Consider the following 20750-nt stretch of genomic DNA (forward strand, 5'->3'; position numbering starts at 1 on the left):
CAATCTTTACTATTCGAATAATGGCCAATGTAGCATTAAAATCAACTTTACAGAATGTAAACGATATATTATTTTTAATAAGTATATGTATTGCAATTATCATTGAGAGCCTGACTCAAGTTGTCAGAAATTGTCAAACGAAAGAACTTGTAGCCCACTAGGATTACAAAATATAAACCCGTCTCCGGGCATAGCGTATAATAAAGAATAACGTGTAACGTATAATAAAGAAAGCACAACTACACATTGGTGCCCTAATTTACCGAATTTGTTTCAGCGAAACTTTCTGAAAAATACATATATTTAAATAACAGCTGAAATACATTTTCGAGAGTGTAGATTACGTAATGTTTGATGTATGAAACATACGACTCTAAGAAAAACAACAGTGAAATTATTTGAAACAAAGTTTGAGTTGGAGGAAGGAATATTTGAAGCTACTCCAAAAAATTTTAAACTTTTCTAAATTTTAAATTTTTCTAAATTTTATTAACATACCTATAATCTACAATCTTGAAAGTATATTTTCTCAAAATTTTGTTGTATAATAAACTACATCTTACAAACTTACAAAGAAAGAAAGATACGGAGCACTAAAGTGTAAATATGCCCGGTATATTACGATTCTGTAGTTTATAGTACTCCATAATATAGTATGATATAGTGTAATATAGAATATAATGTCGTATAGAAGTGAAAATATGGTGTGGTATAGTTTTATAAAGATACGGAAGAAAGAGCAAGAGAGAATTTAGTAGCAGAAGAAGCCAATAATTCTTTTCATCCACACCAACAAATACACCGTTCATTTGTTTACTTGGTTGCTCCCTCACGTCACCAGTAACACTCACACACATATATCTATACACATATACACCTAAATAAAGACATATACATGTGTATGCAGAGGGATAGAGGGAGAGAGAGCTAAAGACAAAGAGAGAGGGGCATATATTTGGCGATAGGGAGGGAGAGAGTGTACATGTATATATATCTATATATATATATATATATATATCTGTATGTTTGGGAAGCCAGGTGTCGTATGTAAGAGAGAGAGAGAGAGAAAGAGGGAAAGAATGTGTAGATTAATTGTGTAGATTTACTGTCAGTGTTCTTGTTAAGATGGCGACTGAAGGTGGTGGTAATAACTTTGGATATGAACAGACACTGGTAAGTTGGAGAACTTTATATTTATATATTGGATAGGTGTATGTGTGAGTACGTGTGGATATATACTCATATATATAGTGTGTGTGTGTATACACAGATATTTATATACATATATACTGTGTGTATATACGTATATATATATGTATATACTGTGATTGTACGTAAAATAAACTGACAAATACTTATATACACCACATATGTGTGTGTATATATATATATATATATATACACACACGTTTTTATATATTTAAAATTCCCCTAATTGAAACCAGTGAAAGAATATTTATCATTATATTTATGTTTATAAAGTTTCGAATCACTCCTTATTCCCGATCACAAGAAACTTTTGTGTTTTATCAGGTTTTAACTTTTAAGCTGTTCTCATTAAATAACTTTTATATACCCATGTGTACGTATGTTTGTGTATGTTGTTTAGCCCCAATAGAGTTTTAATCGAGCAAACAGGTATGATCAAAGATACCTCAACCGTGACCAATCCGTCTAGCACTCCACCAGACTATCTGATTTGACAGAGACTTGGCTGCTATTTCTGTAGACGGGTGCAGGCACCTTTGGTGGTCCGGTGTGTGTGTGTGTGTGTGTGTGTGTGTGTGTGTATGGATGTATTTATAGTATTGGACGCACACATGTGAATGTGTGTATATATATTATAAATAGAAATGGACACGTGTGTACACGCATGTATATACATTGTACGCGGAGCGTATGTATATGCATTTATGCGTAATGTGTATATACAAACACTTATGAGTGGACACGATTTACGTATGTTGGTATTGTGTTTACATGTGTTATACAGGATCTCTGTGTGTGTGTGTGTGTATATATATATATATATATATGTATACACATTGATATACAAATGGGTGAGCGTGTATGTCTATGTGTGTGTTGTGTTATGTAGTTTCAGGAAGTCTGTAGAATGAAATATCACAAGATCTAATCGATGTGTATTGCTTTATTAAATGTTTGGGTGGTGGTGGTGATGCAGACACCTCTGACATCCTCACCTCTCAACTAACTCCTTTTTAATCCCTGTTAAGCCAGGGTACCTGACTTATTACCGCTGTTGTGTCTACAGTCACCGGTTGGCAGCTGTTACTAGTCGTTAGATCGCTCACATACATCACCGACTTTCTAGGTGTCGTTATGGAAGTGACAAACATTTCTTCATTCACATTCTAGCTTAAAAAATAATCATATACATTCTCTGTTGTGTGTATATTCATACGTTGTTTAGCCTCAGGTGTGTTCTGTTCGAACATATTTTATGACCACAGTCTTTTCAGCCCCGTCTGTTTTTGTGTATTTGGGACTCATTAAAAATTTTGGGCTAGTTAAAAATATAGCCAATTCATCATTCTTATTCTAGCTCAAAAATAATAACATACACCCTCTGTTGTATGTATGTTGTTTAGCTCCTGGTTTGCTCTGATCGAACATATTTGTGATCACAGTCGTTCCAGCCTTGCCTACCTCTGTCTATTTGAGGCTAATTCTTTTGGTGTATCCGTTGCTTTTAAAGCAGTTAGGTGGTGCTTGTATACCATCGACATTTAGTTTCTTCTTTGTATGTGTTTATGTGGCATATGTGGTGTATGTCTAGTTACTGTTGAGTAAAGTAAAAGAGTAAATACAGTTTTACGTCGGTTTCGACGATGATTAACACTTCCAGCTGTTCAATAAACAGGATTGGCTGTTCATTGAATTATTGAGTGGCTGAGTACTCCGCAGACCACTGTAACCTTAGCGTAGTCTTTAGATAGAATCGACGTGACAAGATCGACCCTTATTTGTACAGTTCATCGAACGGGCTTCCCCACAAGTTTGTGTACCGGATTTCATTTATAAGGCTTTGGTCGGCCCATGATTAATGGGAAATTTACTTGAAGACGTCACGCCTCGTGATCGCGAAGCGAACCTTTAAACCTCTCGTCTATGACTTCAGCAATCTATGTGCATGTGACGTGTGAATTTCTTTCCTTTTTTCTTTTCATTTTTTGTTGGCTGTTGTTTTGTCCTAGAGAAAGGGGCTTCCCTTCCGGGACCGGTCATATCGATGTGGTTAATGTTTTTTGTAAACACTGACACGTTGACAGCCGCCAGAAAAACCATGGGTACCAAGGTAATTATCCGGTGTGTGCGCTCGAAGTAAGTACTGATGACATAGATGTATCCTAAGAGGCATTCCATATCTGACGACATTGACAAACGTGTCCTTTTTTTAAGTAGGGGATTTTAAGGGAGATTTGGCTACTGTTTCCAGCAAGTCGAGCTATTACGGAGAGACTTCCTTATAAGTTAGTGTGTGTATATGGTTTAGAAGTTCGCTTTTTTTAGGTTTGATCTCACTGTACAGTTACATTGGTGTCTTCCGCTAATCCTTGCGTTGTGAATAGTGCTTGAAGCCGTGGTCTTTGCCCCAGTCGAAGGTGTTTGTTATATTATTCTATATGTACGTGCATTTGGGTGTACAAACCAGAGAGAGAGAGAGAGAGAGAGAACCCTTTGCTCCATGAGTGGGGGTAAATTAATCGTTTGAAGCTATTGATATCAACCCGACGTTATGTTCCTCCAGGCGACAGAAAAAACAATCATGTCACCCGAAGGAGCTAATATAGCGAGAAACATCAAAGAGACGTGTAAATCATTAGCTTTGACTGAAAATATATAGCCTGACAGTTGCTATTTATTGAACACTTTGTCAGTGTCCACCTCAGGTTATACAAGTAAGAATGTGATACGTTCAACGCATGTGTGTCATATATCACCATCATTGTTTTACCGTTCTCTTTCCCACGCTTGCATGGATCAAAGTAAACTCGTTGAGGCAGATTTCCCATGACCAGATGCCCTTCCTGTCGTCAACTTTTACCTGTTTCCAAGCAAGGTAATGTTTCCCCAAAGTCGGACATATTTTAATGGAAGATTGGAAACAAACGACACCACTTGTATAACGGTGCTGTTCGTTTATAAATATCGTGCAATATCAAGATAAAAGCAACACAGATACTCATGCAGACCCATGGCTACCAAGGCCGTCCCTCTCCCCTACACATAACTACAATGGGTTTCTTACAGTATCTATCTACCACATCCACTCAAAGATTTAGTCAGCCCTAGTCTGGCCAAGGTGTTGGGCAGTGGCACTGAACCCAAAGTCGAATGCTTCGGAAGCAAACCACATAGCCATGTCTGTGCCTAATATGTATGTATGTACATGTGTATGCAAGACAAACTCCTAGTTTAATTTCAATAAATGACCATGTATAATGTATGTGTGTGTGTATATATATATATATATATATATATATATATTTACATGCACACAATATAGTTTTGCTATCTTGTGACAATCTTATCAGATTAATTAAAATAAAAAATTACATAAGCATCTCTCACACTCTCTCGTTATGTGTGTGTGTGATATGGTTATTACAAGTATTAATCTGGGACAGTAAACATACCAGACTCTCTTAACTGATAACAAAGAAACATCCACTCATATATACCTAAACCCATGCAGACATATATGACAGGCTTTCACAGTTTCCACCTACAGAATTCACTTAGAAGGCATTGATCAATTTGGGGCTATAGCAGAAAATCCTTACCAAAGGCACTGTACAATGGGACTGAATTTAAAGTCATGTTGTTGCAAAGTGATCTTCTTAACCACACAATCATGCTTTGCCCCTAAAGATATGTGATTTGTACCTGTGTAGGTGGAATTAAAAAACAAAAACAAAAAAAACCTTAAAATTTTTTTTTTCTTCTTTTTTTGAGTTTTAAATTTGGCTTCTTCTTGTTCAGGAGCCAGTGGCACTGGTTCAGAGAAAAATCTCATTAACAGAAGAGAGCATGACTTTTGATTTAATACACATGGGTAAGAGTTTTGGAATTGGAAGAGGAATGATAAGATGTATTGCTTATTATGATTTCCTCCACTGAAGTGGAACAAGTACAACAGGTAGTGGAGCCCAGTTTATGGTCTTCTTGGCTTACTTTCTGGATCGCTCAGTTTTGGTTCATGGTAATTAATAAAATAGTAATTGGTAATTGACTCTTTAGCATTCAGGTTACTCTGTAAAATGTCATACGTATTTATTCCTATTGTTGTGAATTAATCATGCATTATCTCATGGCTTTGAGATTTCAGTGATTTTTACAAGGGTATAAGAGGCCAAATCTGGCTGCTTTGAACAAAGAACAGGTAGATTTGGGTTGGGTTTGGCCAGCTTAGATACTAAGGGGCCAGAATGACAACAGCACAGTTTTAGAACTGAACAATGAATATAGTAGATGCAATGACGGACCTAGCAAGTTACATAAATGCTCCCTACTTCAAATCTTACATACATAAGAAAGGATGTTTAGCCTTGGGTTAGTCCTGATTGAGTAGGGTTGACTTTGGGCTAAGTACCTGCTAAATACAAAGTCTGCTCAGTCAAGTCAAGTATGATTGAGCAGACTTATCTTAAAAGACATTCTCAATGTAACCGTTTCATTTTTTTGAAACTATTTTCGTTGACAATATGCCAAGTTTATTGAGGCAATGTGACTTGCAGAAAATGCCAATTCTATTTTTTGGTAGGTATTTAACATCATTACTAGAATGACCATGAAATTTCATTTTGCTGTTAAAGTGATCTGAGATAAACTGCATCAAAATTTCCTATTAATTTATGTCCCTACCCCACACCAGCAAAATAGCGACAGTTATTTTACTAAATTCTTTTAGTATTTTCAAAATCAATTGAAGCAAAGGCAGTGTATTTGAACAGAAATACGGTAACAAATAGGTTAAGCTGAACGTCAGACACTATTGATCAGACCAATGTTGTTGCTAATCAATTGTGTATAGAATCTGCAGCATCTTATATCCTCTACCAATGAGAATATAATGAACCACTACTTGGTTAAATATTAATATAAATGGCAGTGTGTCTCAGTCTTTGTTTGTCCATCTCCCATAGGGAAGTGACTCTAAACTTATTGGATTTACCTCCCTTAGTTGCTATAGTTTAACTAGTGTAATCTGTCACATGATAGGCACAAGACCCTATATTTTGGGGGAGGGAGCCAGTCAATTAGATTGACTCCAGTATTCTACTGGTACTTAATTTACCGACCCCGAAAGGATGAAAGGTGAAGTTGACCTCGGTGGAATTTGAACTCAGAACATAAAGACAGATGAAATACCGCTAAGCATTTCACCTGGCGTGCTAAGTCACTTGACAGATAATGATGGGGACAAAGTCTTGACACTGTTAGTAGCATTATTTATCATTATTTATATATCTATAATCAATAGATAATATTATTGTTGTTGGTGGATTGACAGATTTGTTCGAGCATTGGAAAAAAATGCCTTGTGGTATTTCTTCTAATTCTTTATGTTCTAAGTTCAAATTCCTTTACCTTTACTTTACCTTTCATCACTCCAGTGTCAATAAAATAAAGTACCAGTCTGTTACTGGGGTCAGTTGTGTCAGCTAATACTCTCCCTTCAAAAGTGACTTACTAGGGCCTAAATTAGAAACTTTTATTATTATTATTATTGGTAACATATTTACTAGAAATAGACAAATGACATTTGTTTTCATTTTAATTTGATTTGATCTAATTTGAAAATTAGTAGTGATTTTATTCACTAATTTGTAAGAGCTTGAAGGAATTTAAAACGAGAAGTGAAATTTTAATTTTTGTTACCTACATTTAAGTTCATGCATGGTTGTTTGATTAAGAAGCTTGCTTCCCAACCATGTCGTTGTGGTTTCAGTCCCATTGTGTAGCACCTAGAGTTATATACAACCCTAGGTTGGCTAATGTTTTGTAAGTGGATTTGTGTTATGAAAACTTACAGAAGTCCGTGTGTGTTTGTCTTGTACTACTGCTTCACAACCAGTGTTGCTTTATTCTGCTCTTTTACTTGTTTCAGTCATTGGACTGCAGCTATACTGGAACCCCGCCATAAAGGGTTTTAGTCGAAGAAATCGACCCCCAGGACTTATTCTTTGTAAGCCTAGTACTTATCCTATTGGTCTCTTTACCGAACCGCTAAGGTATGCGGACACACACAAACACACTGGTACTTAATTTATCAAGCCCGAAAGGATGAAAGGCAAAGTTGACCTTTTTGGTCAAAGATCTGCTGAATCAAGGCTGCCACCTGGAGCTAAACAACAGCAACTTGACCATCTGGCAGTGGATCTGATTTTATCTTCAGGAAGATGTCTCTTAGTAGAAAGAATTTACTACTCAAATTCTTGTTTGTTGTTTCAATGTTGTGTGACTAGGACTATATGTTTAAATCCATGTTACAGAGTAATTTCTCCTTAATGTTCCCACATGTGAACTTAGCACATTCATTTTTCTTAACACAATTGACAAATGTCATCCTTTTAAAACCTTTTAGTTGCAAAGTATCTACAGTAACACATCTCTCATTAAAAACCAAAATTCAATAATTAAACATCAAGAATGTATGTGCCATTTCTATCTGTACAAAATATCAAATAACATTATTGAAAAATGTGTCTGTCATCTAAGTAGTAGCAATTAGTATTAGTTTCAAATTTTGGCACAAGGCCACCAATTTTGGGGGAGGGGGAAAGTCAATTACATTGACCCCCAGTACTCAGCTGGTACTTATTTTATCGACCTTGGGAGGATGGAAGACAAAGTCAACCTCAGTGGAATTTGAACTCAGAACACCTAGACAAAATACCGCTAAGCATTTTGCCCAGCCTGCTAACAATTCTGCCAGCTCACATTTTATGTAGCAATTAATATTCTTTTCTACTCTAGGCATAAGGCCTGAAATTTTTGGGGAGGGGGCCAGTCAATTAGATTGACCTCAGTACACAGCTGGTACTTAATTTATCGACCCTGAAAGGATGAAAAGCAAAGTCGACTTCAGCGGAATTTGAACATAAAGACAGACAAAATACCGCTAAGCATTTCGTCCGGCATTCTACCGTTTCAGCCAGCTTGCCACCTTGATAACAATAATATTAACAGCACACTCACGCACAATAGGTGAGAGAATGGAGATATTGGTATCACATTTATTCTAGAGGTATGACTGTTTCTACAACAGATGGGTTATCTACATCTTTTAATATGGTGAAAAATATACAATCATGGATACAAATAAAATAGTTAGTGGAACATGATGCAGTCCTTGGACCCATCTGACCCCGTCAAACCTTCCAACCTATGCCAGCATAGAAGATGGACATTAAATAATAATGATGATGGTGATGGTGGTGGTGGTGGTGATGATGATGATGATGATGATGATGATGAAACCACCTGGATTTCATAACTCCCCTTTCACTTATTACCGGATATATAAATTATAATATTTTGCTTAGGCATAGCAAAACTAATAACCTGGTGTAGAACTCAATATATGTATGGTCCAGAATACAATGTTATATGAGTATAGAATGGTAACAGAAATCAAAAGATGACACTGGAAAAACCAAATGTAATGTAATGAACTTCATCCACTTACAGCCATTTCTGCTATATGATGTGGTGGACTCTTACTTGAGTACCAGAGTAACATCCTATAGCTTCATCAGAGCCTTGAATATGAAGTGCACTTTATTTGGGGAAGTTACATTTTCAGAACATGCAGGTGTTATGAGTGCAAAAGTATATGTTGATGGCTATGGAAAGAAAGATGCAAATATGTGCTTAGAGTAGAATTAAAAAGGAGATGTATGGGTAGATGGGCACACTTGTTCATATACATATATATATACATACAAACACACGTATACACACACACAAAAGTACTTGGATTGATGATCACACAGGCACACATGGATGGATGGATGGATATATATATATATATATATATATATGCACACACACACATATATATGGGTGTGTGTGTGTGTGTGTGGGACTTTGTTTGGCCCTGTCTGCCTGAGATTTGAAACTGCATCCACACACTTGTTGATTGTCAGACAAGTGTGTGATTCTTTGTGTTTTCATCTCCACACAGGATGATTAATGGGAAACACTTGAACTCCTAGGACCTTTGCAGGTCACAGAACGGTCAGTCCTTAGTTTCAGATACAACCTGTTTCTGTACTCTCTTTGGCTTTCAGCCGGAGAACAAGGAGTAGCTTTCGGCCAGAATAAGAAAAGGACAGTGCTCTCTTTACCCTTTCTTCCTCTCTTGTCAGCACAGGGCAAACCTTACTCTTTCTCTCTCTACCAGCAGAACACAACTTCCACACTACAAACTACCAACCAGCGGGCTAACCTTTGTCATTGTCAATTATGTACAATTACTGCTATCTGACTTTCTAACCACTTGCTGGCAAATAAATCTGTAAATAATATTCTTTATTCTTCAGTGTTCTTCTTTGCTCAGTATCTCCAACACGAGAACCTTACAGTTTCACTTCACTGTTACATCTTCAAACCACAATTGGAGTCATTACATCATCCACTAGAACTGATGACCCTGATGTACAGTTACACCAGCTCACTACACGCACACACACTCACTCACACACACTCACTCACACACACACACACACACACACACACACACACACACACTTTTTATTGTTTCAGTCATTTGTTTGTAGCCATGCTGGAGCACTGCCTTTAGTCGAAAAAATTGACCGCCGGACTTATTCTTTGTAAGCCTAGTACTTATTCTATCGGTCTCTTGTTGAACTGCTAAATTACAGGAATGTAAACACACCAACATTGATTGTCAAGTGAGGATGGGGGGGACAAACACAGACACAAAGACATATATATATATATATCATTATCATCATCGTTTAACGTCTCCTTTTCATGCTGGCATGGGTTGGACAGTTTGACTGAGGACTGGCAATCCAGAAGGCTGCACCAGGCTCCAATCCAATCTGGTAATGTTTCTACAGCTGAATGCCCTTCCTAACACCAACCACCCTGAGAGTGTAGTGGGTACTTTTTACGTGCCACCAGCATGAGGGCCAGTCAGGCGGTACTGGCATTGGCCATGCTTGAATGGTACTTTTTACGTTCTACCAGCATGGGAGCCAGTCAGGCGGCACTGACATCGACCACACTCGAATGGTGCATTTTACATGCCACTGGCATGGGAGCCAGTCAGGCAGCACTGGCAAGGGTCACTCCATATATGATGGGCTACTTTTAGTTTCCGTCTACCAAAATTCACTCACAAACCTTTGGTCGGCCCAAGGCTATAGTAGAAGACACTTGCCCAAAGTGCCATGAATTTGGACTGAACCTGGAACCATATGGTTGGGAAGCAAGCTACACTAGTGCCTATAGCCTCATGATTTGATGTCCATTTTCCATGCTAGTGTGATTTGGACAGAATGTGATAATTCAGAAGGTGATTTCTATAGTTAGATGACCTTAATGCCAATCATTTGTATTCTGGGTCCTTTTTTTTTTCATGGAACCAGCACTAGTGAATCTGCTTGGCACTTGCAAGACCTAAATGGGCCCAATAATTGACAACGAATAGATGGAACAGATTAATTGTTACAACATGGTAGTGGAGAGAATAGCAGAGGTAACAGTGCTGGGATGGGAGTAATGGAGACAGCAAATAGGGAGTCAATGTGATAATGGTTATGGGGTGGGTCAAGTAGGGCTACCCTGTACGTATTGATGCATGTGGGTGTGGGTGTATATGTGTGTATATATATATATATATATATATATATATATATATATATTTGTATAGAATAAGGGAATTTTTAATGGAGACTACTTTGTATATAGTACAACTGTTTTTTTTTTGTGTTTGTTTATGCGCTAAGGAGTAATAAAAAATTTTTTGTTTGTAGAAGATAAAAATTCCAGTTGTCAGTACTTTACATCCGAAAACGAAATTGTGCTTACAGTGATTTATAAGACTTGGATGGGGTTCCTGTTTATATTCAAAATTCAAATAATAGAAAATAATAAAAGATAATAAAAATATATATCGCAGGAGTTGCTGTGTGGTAAGAAGCTTGCTTCCCATCCACATGGTTCTGGGTTCAGTTCCACTGCGTGGCATCTTGGGCAAGTGTCTTCTACTATAGCCTCGGGCTGACCAAAGCCTTGTGAGTGTATTTGGTAGATGGAAACTGAAAGAAGCTCATTGTATATATATATATGTGTGTGTGTGTGTGTGTGTATGAATATATATATGTATGTGTGTGTATATGTTTGTGTCTGTGTTTGTTCCTCCACCATTGCTTGACAACTGATGTTGGTGTGTTTACGTCCCTGTAACCTAGTGGTTCGGTGAAAAGAGACCGATAAAATAAGTACTAGGCTTACAAAGAATAAGTCCTGGGGTCGATTTATTCAACTAAAGGTGGTGCTCCAGCATGGCTACAGTCAGATGATTGAAAGAAGTAAAAGAGTATATAATAATAAAAGATATAAGCATGAGTCCCATCCAAGTCTTATAAATCACTGTAAGCATGATTTTGTTTTCAGATGTACTGACAATTGAAATTTTTATCTTCTACAAAATATATATATATATAGAGGTATATATATAAATATTCTAATAATTATATGCATAATTATAACAAGGGATTGGCTATAAGCCTCTCCACGCACTGGAAAAATAGATGCCAAAAGACGCTATTACGACCATAAAAACGCCAAGAATAAAACACTTGGTTGTAGTTGGGCAAAAGAAAGATAATTAATTAAACTTCTTGTTAACCATGTACAAGATCCTGTTTCAAGCTTAAAGTAAAAAATATTACGTACTACTCTCATCAACAACAATATTATAATTATGTATGTAATTATTAAAATATTTGTAAAATTTACTTGCTGACTCCCTGGTAAAATCAATGATTTTTACCCTTTATTATAATATATATATATATATACTAGCAGCTAAGCCCGGTTTCACCCGGTCAGAGAGGGATGCGAAGAGAGAAACGAAGACATTAAAAAGAGGAAGAAGTGGATACGAAGTGGTGTTTGGGTGACGGATCTTGGTAGAAAAAAAAGAATGTCATGGTGAGTTAGTAAGGAGAGCAAAGCAAGACTGGACTTACGTGGGCTGACAGGACGATGAAAAAATTGCGGACCTGAAATTGGAGCAGTTGAAGTTGCCGTTGTTATCATTAGAGTGCCTCTTGGTAGACAACGTTCTTTGTCCTTTCCTCAGGTGCACAAATAGAAAGACCCTGGAGACAGCCAACATACAGTTGTGCGTGTGAGAATACTTGATCTGTCAGATTCAAACCAACCGCTTGCACTGATTGTCCCTGCGCCTTGTTGATTGTCATGGGAAAGCAGTTTGATGGGAAATTGCATCTGTTTAAACTTGTAGGTCGTATCGGAGTGGGTAAGGGACATGGGAGTTATAAGTATGTCTTAGCCAGCGGCCGGTTCATTCAAGATTGTTGCCTACAGAACTCGGGAGCACAATTTTTTGATAATCATCCACATACCATTGCACATTATTGGAGCATCTAAATTCCTTAGCAGCATAATTGGCGTGCCAACTTTCAGATGCAGTTCGTGAGCTGGTAGTTCTGTGGGTCCCCCCTTTTGTCAGATTTGTCATGGGCTGGCCGGTCTATCTCAGATACATGGGAAGCTGGATTAAATTTTTCATGAACACAGGGGAGCCGAAATAAATTTTTTCAATATCCAAGGGAAGCCAAATCGCGAAAAAGGTTGAGAAATGCTGATCTATAACGATGGTTTTTATTTAGGCACATCGTAAAAGTAATTATAATGAATTGCTTAATATAAAGAAAAGTATGTTTTTTCAAGCAAATACAGTTAGAAAAAATATTTACCATTTCAAGTCATCACTAAAAACAAAGCTCATCAATTTTTGAATGAAATAATAATTTTATTCTTTTATTCTAAGTTGTAAATTTTGCCCAAGAAATAAAGCAAATAATCACCAAATGCATTGTTAAAAATCTGCAACTCGATAGCAAATATCTCCAAATTGATTAGAAATGCATAAATTTAATAATAACAATGTTTTTGAGATTCTGGTTCGAATGACATGAGTGTTTTTGTTTCACCTTTGACACGTAATACTTAAATAGTGGAGGAGATATGATGTTGCTCTGGGCTGGAAGTATGCAAGATGTTAACATTTTTTTTTTACTAAAACACAACCGGGACCCTAAGTAAGGCATGTGTAAAATTTGAATGAAATTGGTTGTGTAGTTCTGGAGTTTTAGGGATTCACACAGACACACACACACATACATTCTCAATTTTATATATGTATAAATTACCAGTAGGGTATATAATATACTTCATTAATTATATCGTACTTTAGTTAATACTTATATTTATTAACTATGAAGGAACTACATGTGTTTCGGTATTGGAAGATTACAATATACATATACACAACTGTATACCCATATATATACATACATATATAAATACATATATGAAATCATCAGATTTACAATCATTCCAACACATCTTCAGGTTCTATTTCAAAATATTATATATCTAATTTTACATCCCTTTTAAAAATAAGCAATACAATTAAACATTAAAGATTAAAAATTAAGAATTAAAAATTAAGAATAAAAATTATACTTTGTAATATTAAGAATTAAAATTTATGTATTATACATATACATCTCTCTCTCTCTCTTTCTTTCTCTCTTTCTCTCTCTCTTTCTCTTTCTCTTTCTCTCCCTTTCTCTCTTTCTCTCTTTCTCTCTCTCTGAAAGTATCTGTCATTACAGTATCGAAATGTGATTGTTTCAGTTAGTAGAATAGTTTCATTTTTAAAGTGAAAGTATTTGACATGAGTGTTTTGTTTCACTTTTGACACGTAATACTTAAATAGTGGAGGAGATATTATGTTGCCGTGGACTCGAACTCTGCAAGAAGTTAACATTTTTTTTTTGACTAAAACACAACTGGAACCCTAAGTAAGGCATCTGTAAAATTTGAATGAAATTGGTTGCGTAGTTCTCGAGTTTTAGGGATTCACACAGACAGATAGACAGACACACATTCTCATTTATATATATATATATATATATATATATATATATATATATATATATATATATATGTATATATATATAGATAGATATACATATACATAAATACATATATATATTCATTTGTCTTTTAATTCCTTATTTCCTTGCTAACTTTTGGCTGAGACAAATATAGTATTGAGGCATTGTATTACACCCAGATACCCAGCTTGTCATTAACTCATACCTGTTTTTCAAGTAAGGGATCCCCTATTTCACATGTGTCTGAAGATATGAAGGAAGATGATGATTTGTTTAAAAGGGGAATGACAAATTGTAGCTTAACTATTTTCAATAAAGTGCAGCTGTAAAGAAACGCATGCATGCACATACACACACACATGCACACACACATAGAAGGTGGGCTTCTCTCAGTTTTTGTCTATGAGATCCACTCCTGGCACAAAGCTTCAGCCAATCTGGGGCTATATCAGGAGACTGAAGGTGCCACGCAAAGGGACTGAACCTGAAACCGTGTGGTAGAGAAGTGACCTTTTTCAGCACTCAACTTCTCCCCTCTCTCACCCACCAGAAATTGGCTCACATCTCCTCCCGTTTTTTCCCCAATCTCTCACCCCATTACCTCAATATCATCATCACCATCATTGTTTTATCACTCACTTTTCCATGTTTGCATGAAGCAGGACGGAATTTTTTTGAAGTGGATTTTCTATGGCTGGATGCCCTTCCTGTTGCTAACTCTCAACTGTTTCCAACTGATGTAATATTTCCCCATGGCTAGACACCTTTTCACAGAAACAAATGACAGTGACATTTGTTTGCAACTACCATGCAATGTCAAGGCAAGACGACAATAGCGCACATGTACACAGACAGACACACACACACGCGTGCACACACACGCGTGCACACACACACACACACACACACACACACACACACACACACACACACACACACACACACACACACCAGCCTTCTTTCAGTTTCTGCCTACAAAATCCTCTCACAAGGCCTTAGTTGACCTGTGGCTACCTAAAATCATGTGGTTTGGAAGCAAACCTCTATCCACACAGTCATCTCTCTATCATCCACTCACCCTCTGTATCCTGACTGGTGAGGACAGCAGAATTGTTAGCACGCAGGATAAAATGCTTAGTGGTATTTCATCTGCTGTTACAGTCTGAGTTCAAATTCCGCCGAGGTCGACTTGGCCTTTCATTCTTTCGGGTTCGATTAAATAAGTAACAGTTATGCACTGGGATTGGTGTAATCGACTTAATCCCTTTGTCTGTCCTAGTTTGTCCCCTCTATGTTTAGCCCCTTGTAGGCAATAAAGAAATATATACCTTGATTGTAAAGACACATGGCTTAGCGGTTAGAGTATTCAACTCGCAATCGTAAGGTCATGATTTCAATTTCCAGCAACACTTTGTGTCCTTGAGCAAGATACTTGACTTCACATTGCTCCAGTCCACTTGTCTGGCAAAAATGAGGCTGTACCAGTAATTCAAAGGGCCAGCTTTGTCATATTCTGTGTCATACTGAATCTCTCTGAGAACCATGTTCTTGTTTGTGCCGTCTTTTCCACTTTCACTCTTTTTTCCCCACCAACCCTCTCTATATTTCATTGTCTAGTTGCATGTCTATTTGTCTCACTCACATCCTGTGTATCTCCCTCCTATATATATATATATATCTATCTAACTAATCTACCTCTTTTAGATAGATACTCCATCTCTCAGTGATAACCACAGATTTGTCTTTCTAGCATGACAAGAAATCAATCAACAAAAAAAAATTGATGCATGACATCGCATTTTATGCATGTATATATCTATGTCTGTATGTGTATATATGTATATCATCATCATCGTTTAACGTCCGCCTTCTAAGCTAACATGGACAGTTTCACAAAAGCTGGCCAGGCTGAAGTCTGCACCAGACTTCTGTGACTGTTTTGGCAGGATTTTTACAGCTGGATGCCCTTCCTAACACCAACCACTCAGCAGAGTGGACTTAGTGCTTTTTTTGTGGCACAGCTGATGAAGGCTGGAGGGTATATCAACTGAAACGTGTTAACAACAAACAAGATGACAAATATCCATCAAACGTAAATAATGTATTTATATTCACAGTCAAATCGTCCAACCCATGCTAGCATGGAAAGCGGACGTTAAACGATGATGATGATACTTGAAATTATGAAGCTATGAGATATTGCAAGATTAATTCAATTTGATGTAAATAAATAAACTTTATATTTGACAAAGTAATCTGAATACTAAAGGGATATACATGTGTGCATATATAGGCATTTGTATACGATGGACTCTCCTGACAAAGATGATGTATGAGTGTTCAACTTTTGCCGAACAACCTGCACAAAAGATTTTGCCTGAACAGTTGTACGGTTTGTCACACATCAGGTGTCGAAGTTATTGCAGAGTAATGTGAAATGACGTCTTTTGCTCAAGAACACAACACTACACCCAGTCTTGGAATTGAAACCATGATCTTGCTATGCATCCTCTCTCTCTATATATGTTTGTGTGTGTGTATATATATATATATGATATAAAAGAATTTGATGAATCCAAAAAGACCCAGCATACTGAACCCTAGGCATTACAGGAATGAGTAGGAAAAGATCCACCAAGAATAACTTTGAGGCTGCTGAAGAGGTATCTTGGTAGCTCTGGGTAAAAACAAATGATCAGTGAAGTCACTAGATCAGGGCTGACCTTGGGCTAAACAGCAGCAACTTAATTTATTTAATATCCACCCAATCTGGTAAATCAGGAAATACTAGAATTAAGAAGCCCATGTTATTTTTCTGTCACAATTTATTAATGAACCAGCACATGCCATTTTCTTTTATCTCAGCAAGTTGCTTTTTATACTTGTTTATTTTTATACTGTGTACTTCAGAAGTTCCTTCCCAATCATATTGTTTCTGGGTCAGTTCTATTGTACTGCACCTTCAGCGAGTGTCTTTTGCTATAGCCTTGGGCTGATCAAAGCCTTGTGAGTAGACCTGGTAGACAGAAACTGAAGGAAACTCATTGTGTGTGTTTCCTTGTCTTGTCATCATGTGAGGTAAACAAGTATCACTGTCAAAACAAACAGAATCTTCATTTTCAATATTTTGCGAAATCATGTCGGGCAGTAAGGATATATTACATTTACTTGGAAACAGGTGAAGGTTGGCAGCAGGGAGGGCATCCAACCATTGAATATTTCCTTCAATAAACTCCATCTGATCCCTGTAAGCATGGAAAGGTGGACATTGAAGCGGAAAGGATACACTTGGGGACACGGTGATTGATTCAGTCGATTATTCCACAACTGAGAATGTAAAAATGCTAGAACAAATACCATATCACATTCTGTGACTGTAATCATTATCATTTAGCATCCACCTTTTCATGCTGGCACGGGTCGAATGCAATTGGTTGAGGCAGATTTTCTACCACTGGTTGTTCTTCCTGATGTCAATACTCTTCCTGTAATGTCTCTGCCAGTTCATCTCTTATAGATTTTAAAAGATACCCAGGCTAATGCTTGCTTACACAGACAATTTTTGCTAGTTTCCTTGGGTTTCAGATCTTACCTCTCTCTCTCTCTTTCACTCTCTCTATATATATGTATATGTATATTATAGAGATGTACTTGCATAGAAAGTGACTTGATCTGAGATTGTGTGCTGAAACGAAAACAATTGCAGCATGCAAGATGTTTGTAAGCCATTTAAAAACCATTAGTTTCACTTCAACATTTAAATTTAGTTTGTCAAAATATTTTTGTCACTTTGAAACTGTGATCTGTTCACTGACAAAACTTATACACACATGCAGACATGTCTACACATATATGTAAATACTCACATACATACGTACATACACTCATACACACATATATGCATACATACATACATACATGCATATATGCATGCATACGCATGTACACATATGCATACATACACACATACATAGGAGCACTCCGTCGGTTACAATGACGAGGGTCCCAGCTGATACTATCAATGGAACAGCTTGCTTGTGAAATTAACGTGCAAGTGGCTGAACACTCCATAGACACGTGTACCCTAATGTAGTTCTCAGGGAGATTCAGCGTGACACAGAGTGTGACAAGGGTGGCCCTTTGAAATACAGGTACTATTAATTTTTGCCAGCTGAGTGGACTGGAGCAACATGAAATAAAGTGTCTTGCTGAAGGACACAACGTCGCCAGGAATTGAACTCATGACCTTACAATCATGAGCCGATTGCCCTAACCACTAAGCCATGCATATGCATATATACACACATACATACATATCATGAACTAACTGTTACTTTGCATTGTTCTGGCTTTGCCCACGATCCTTTATACAATATATTCTACACAATGCTTCATAGTAATTATTCCTTATGTATATATATATATAAAGAAATAAATAAACAGGCTTATTTCAGTTCCTATCTACCAAATCCAATCACTAGTAGCGATGAAATGTAATCAAATATAATCACAGAGGAGAGAGAGAGAGAAAGAGAAAGGAAACAAATAATGAAGATTACGGTGATATTTAGGAATCTAACAAAAGTTCTTATGCAAATTACAATGAAAAGCCTTTCTTTAAATATAACTACTTTAAAACAGGTTCTGTTGTGTAAAAGAATCAAGTTGCTGTCAGGTAAGTTTGTATCAAAAGGGTAAAACTGTCATGTTTGTCAGCAATGTTACATGTCCTATCCTTAAATTTTCTTATAAAACAGCCACATTTTAAACAAGATATATATTCATATATTTGTTATTGCTGTATCAGTGTGCAGCAGGATGTCCATTAAAAACCTCCTTGAATAAGCAGAAATACTCTTCTCTTATTGAACTTTGTGTTTCTCTGTAATAGGAGTGTTCATCAAGCTACACTTGGTGATAATGCCAGGAAATTAGAAATAAGATTGTTATGTAGTGTTTGTGCAGTTCTTCAGAGCTTGTTGTTGTTTAATCCTTTAGTATTCAAACTGACCATATCTGGCTTAAATATTCTATTTGTTTTATGTTCAAACCAACCAGATCCAGCCTCTTGTACCTACCCTACAATGTCCTCCTAAAAATAAGCTATCACATTATGAAAATCTCAAAGCTACAAAATAATGCATGATTAATTCAAAATATTGTTTTCAAATTTTGGCACAAGGCCAGCAATTTGAGGGGAGGGGTAAAGTCAGTTAAATCAGCTGCAGTATTCAACTGGTACTTATGTTATCAATTCTGAAAGGACAGAAGGCAAAGTTGAACCCATTGGAATTTGAACCCAGAACATAAAATGACTAAATGAAAATAATGTGAATGTATAAGGATTACATTTGACCCACGAGAAAAAGGCATTCCAAATATGACCACTGCAGACAATACTGGCACACAGTAGATGGTCTTAATGATTGTTATTGTTAGTGAGTAGCTCTGGCTAATTTTTAAATTAGGCTGATGACAACCAATTGGTTGATTGACTTGTGACACAGGAGCAGCTGATTGAATGATAGATGAGAGCACAGGAGAGATGGATTGATTAAATGATTGGTAGTAGAGAAGTAGTGATAGGCTGATTGATAAATGGATCAGAGGTAATCGATTGGTTGATCATTGTCATATACATCCATCCACTCATCCATCTGTCTTATGCTGCAGTCACATTTGACACTACAGGAGATCATCTTGAAATGGTTGGTTTAGCATAATAATTAAATTATGTTTTGTCAACCATTTACTCCATCCTGGTGTTTGTAACACAACATTATATACCTTCCACCCATCTTATTGATTGTTTCACTGGTTTGGAAACGAGCGAACTCCCACAGCAAAACAATAATTTATTGGTGCATCAACAATGTTTTGGTTCAATGCTATTTTTGTTCTATATAAATTTTGTGTAGATTTTTAGCCAATACCGTACAGGCACTGGTGTGGCCATAGACACTGACATAGCTGTGTGGTTAAGAAGTTTGCTTTCTGACTATTGGTTCTGGGTTCAGTCTCATTGTGTTGAAATTTGGGCAAGTGTCTTCTTGAGTGCATTTGGTAGAGAATATGCCTCAACATGTTCCATCTGACCCTCCCTTCCCTCCACCAAGTTGATATTGTGTTCACCTCAACCCCCCTCCATCTCTAATCATCTCTCACACTCTTTCCACACTTCCCTACCCACCCCACCCATCCACCTCTTCTGTTCTTTTATCCCTATTCTCTCTCAGTTTCATCTTGTACCTTGAGCCTTATGTCCTCATCATCATCATCATCCTCTCTCCCCCTCACTCTCTTTCCAGTCAGGGAAGCCTCCACTACACTCCGTAAGTAGTTGGCATTAGGAAGGACGTCCAGCATGTAGAAACCATTGCCAGAGTAGACAATGTAACTTGGCACTGCTCTCTGGTTTGTTGGTTCCTGTCAAATTAAATTATCTGCCAGGAATACATTATATATGTAAACCAGGCAATCCAGTTTACTTAAAACCCTTACTTAGAGTGGGTTTATAAGCTATGTTTCTGTGGA

General features: G+C 36.9%; 1 protein-coding gene across 9 annotated transcripts in view; it reads left to right on the forward strand.

Annotated features, from left to right (window-relative positions):
- The first annotated feature begins 685 nt into the window (after positions 1-685).
- Positions 686-20750, forward strand: part of LOC106884491 (chloride channel protein 2) — a 153886-nt gene continuing 133821 nt past the window's right edge. For 7 of the 9 annotated variants that reach the window (XM_014935908.3, XM_089361225.1, XM_014935909.3 and 4 more), the window contains exon 1: positions 884-1173. In XM_014935908.3, coding sequence (XP_014791394.1) covers positions 1126-1173 — 48 coding nt within the window. In that variant the 5' untranslated portion in view covers positions 884-1125. Of the gene's footprint in view, positions 1174-20750 lie in introns of all 9 variants that reach the window. The other 2 variants (XM_014935903.3, XM_089361229.1) reach the window with 2 other exon arrangements.

Source organism: Octopus bimaculoides, chromosome 12 (assembly GCF_046866305.1).
Source record: "Octopus bimaculoides isolate indiv1 chromosome 12, ASM4686630v1, whole genome shotgun sequence".
Taxonomy (NCBI): domain Eukaryota; kingdom Metazoa; phylum Mollusca; class Cephalopoda; order Octopoda; family Octopodidae; genus Octopus; species Octopus bimaculoides.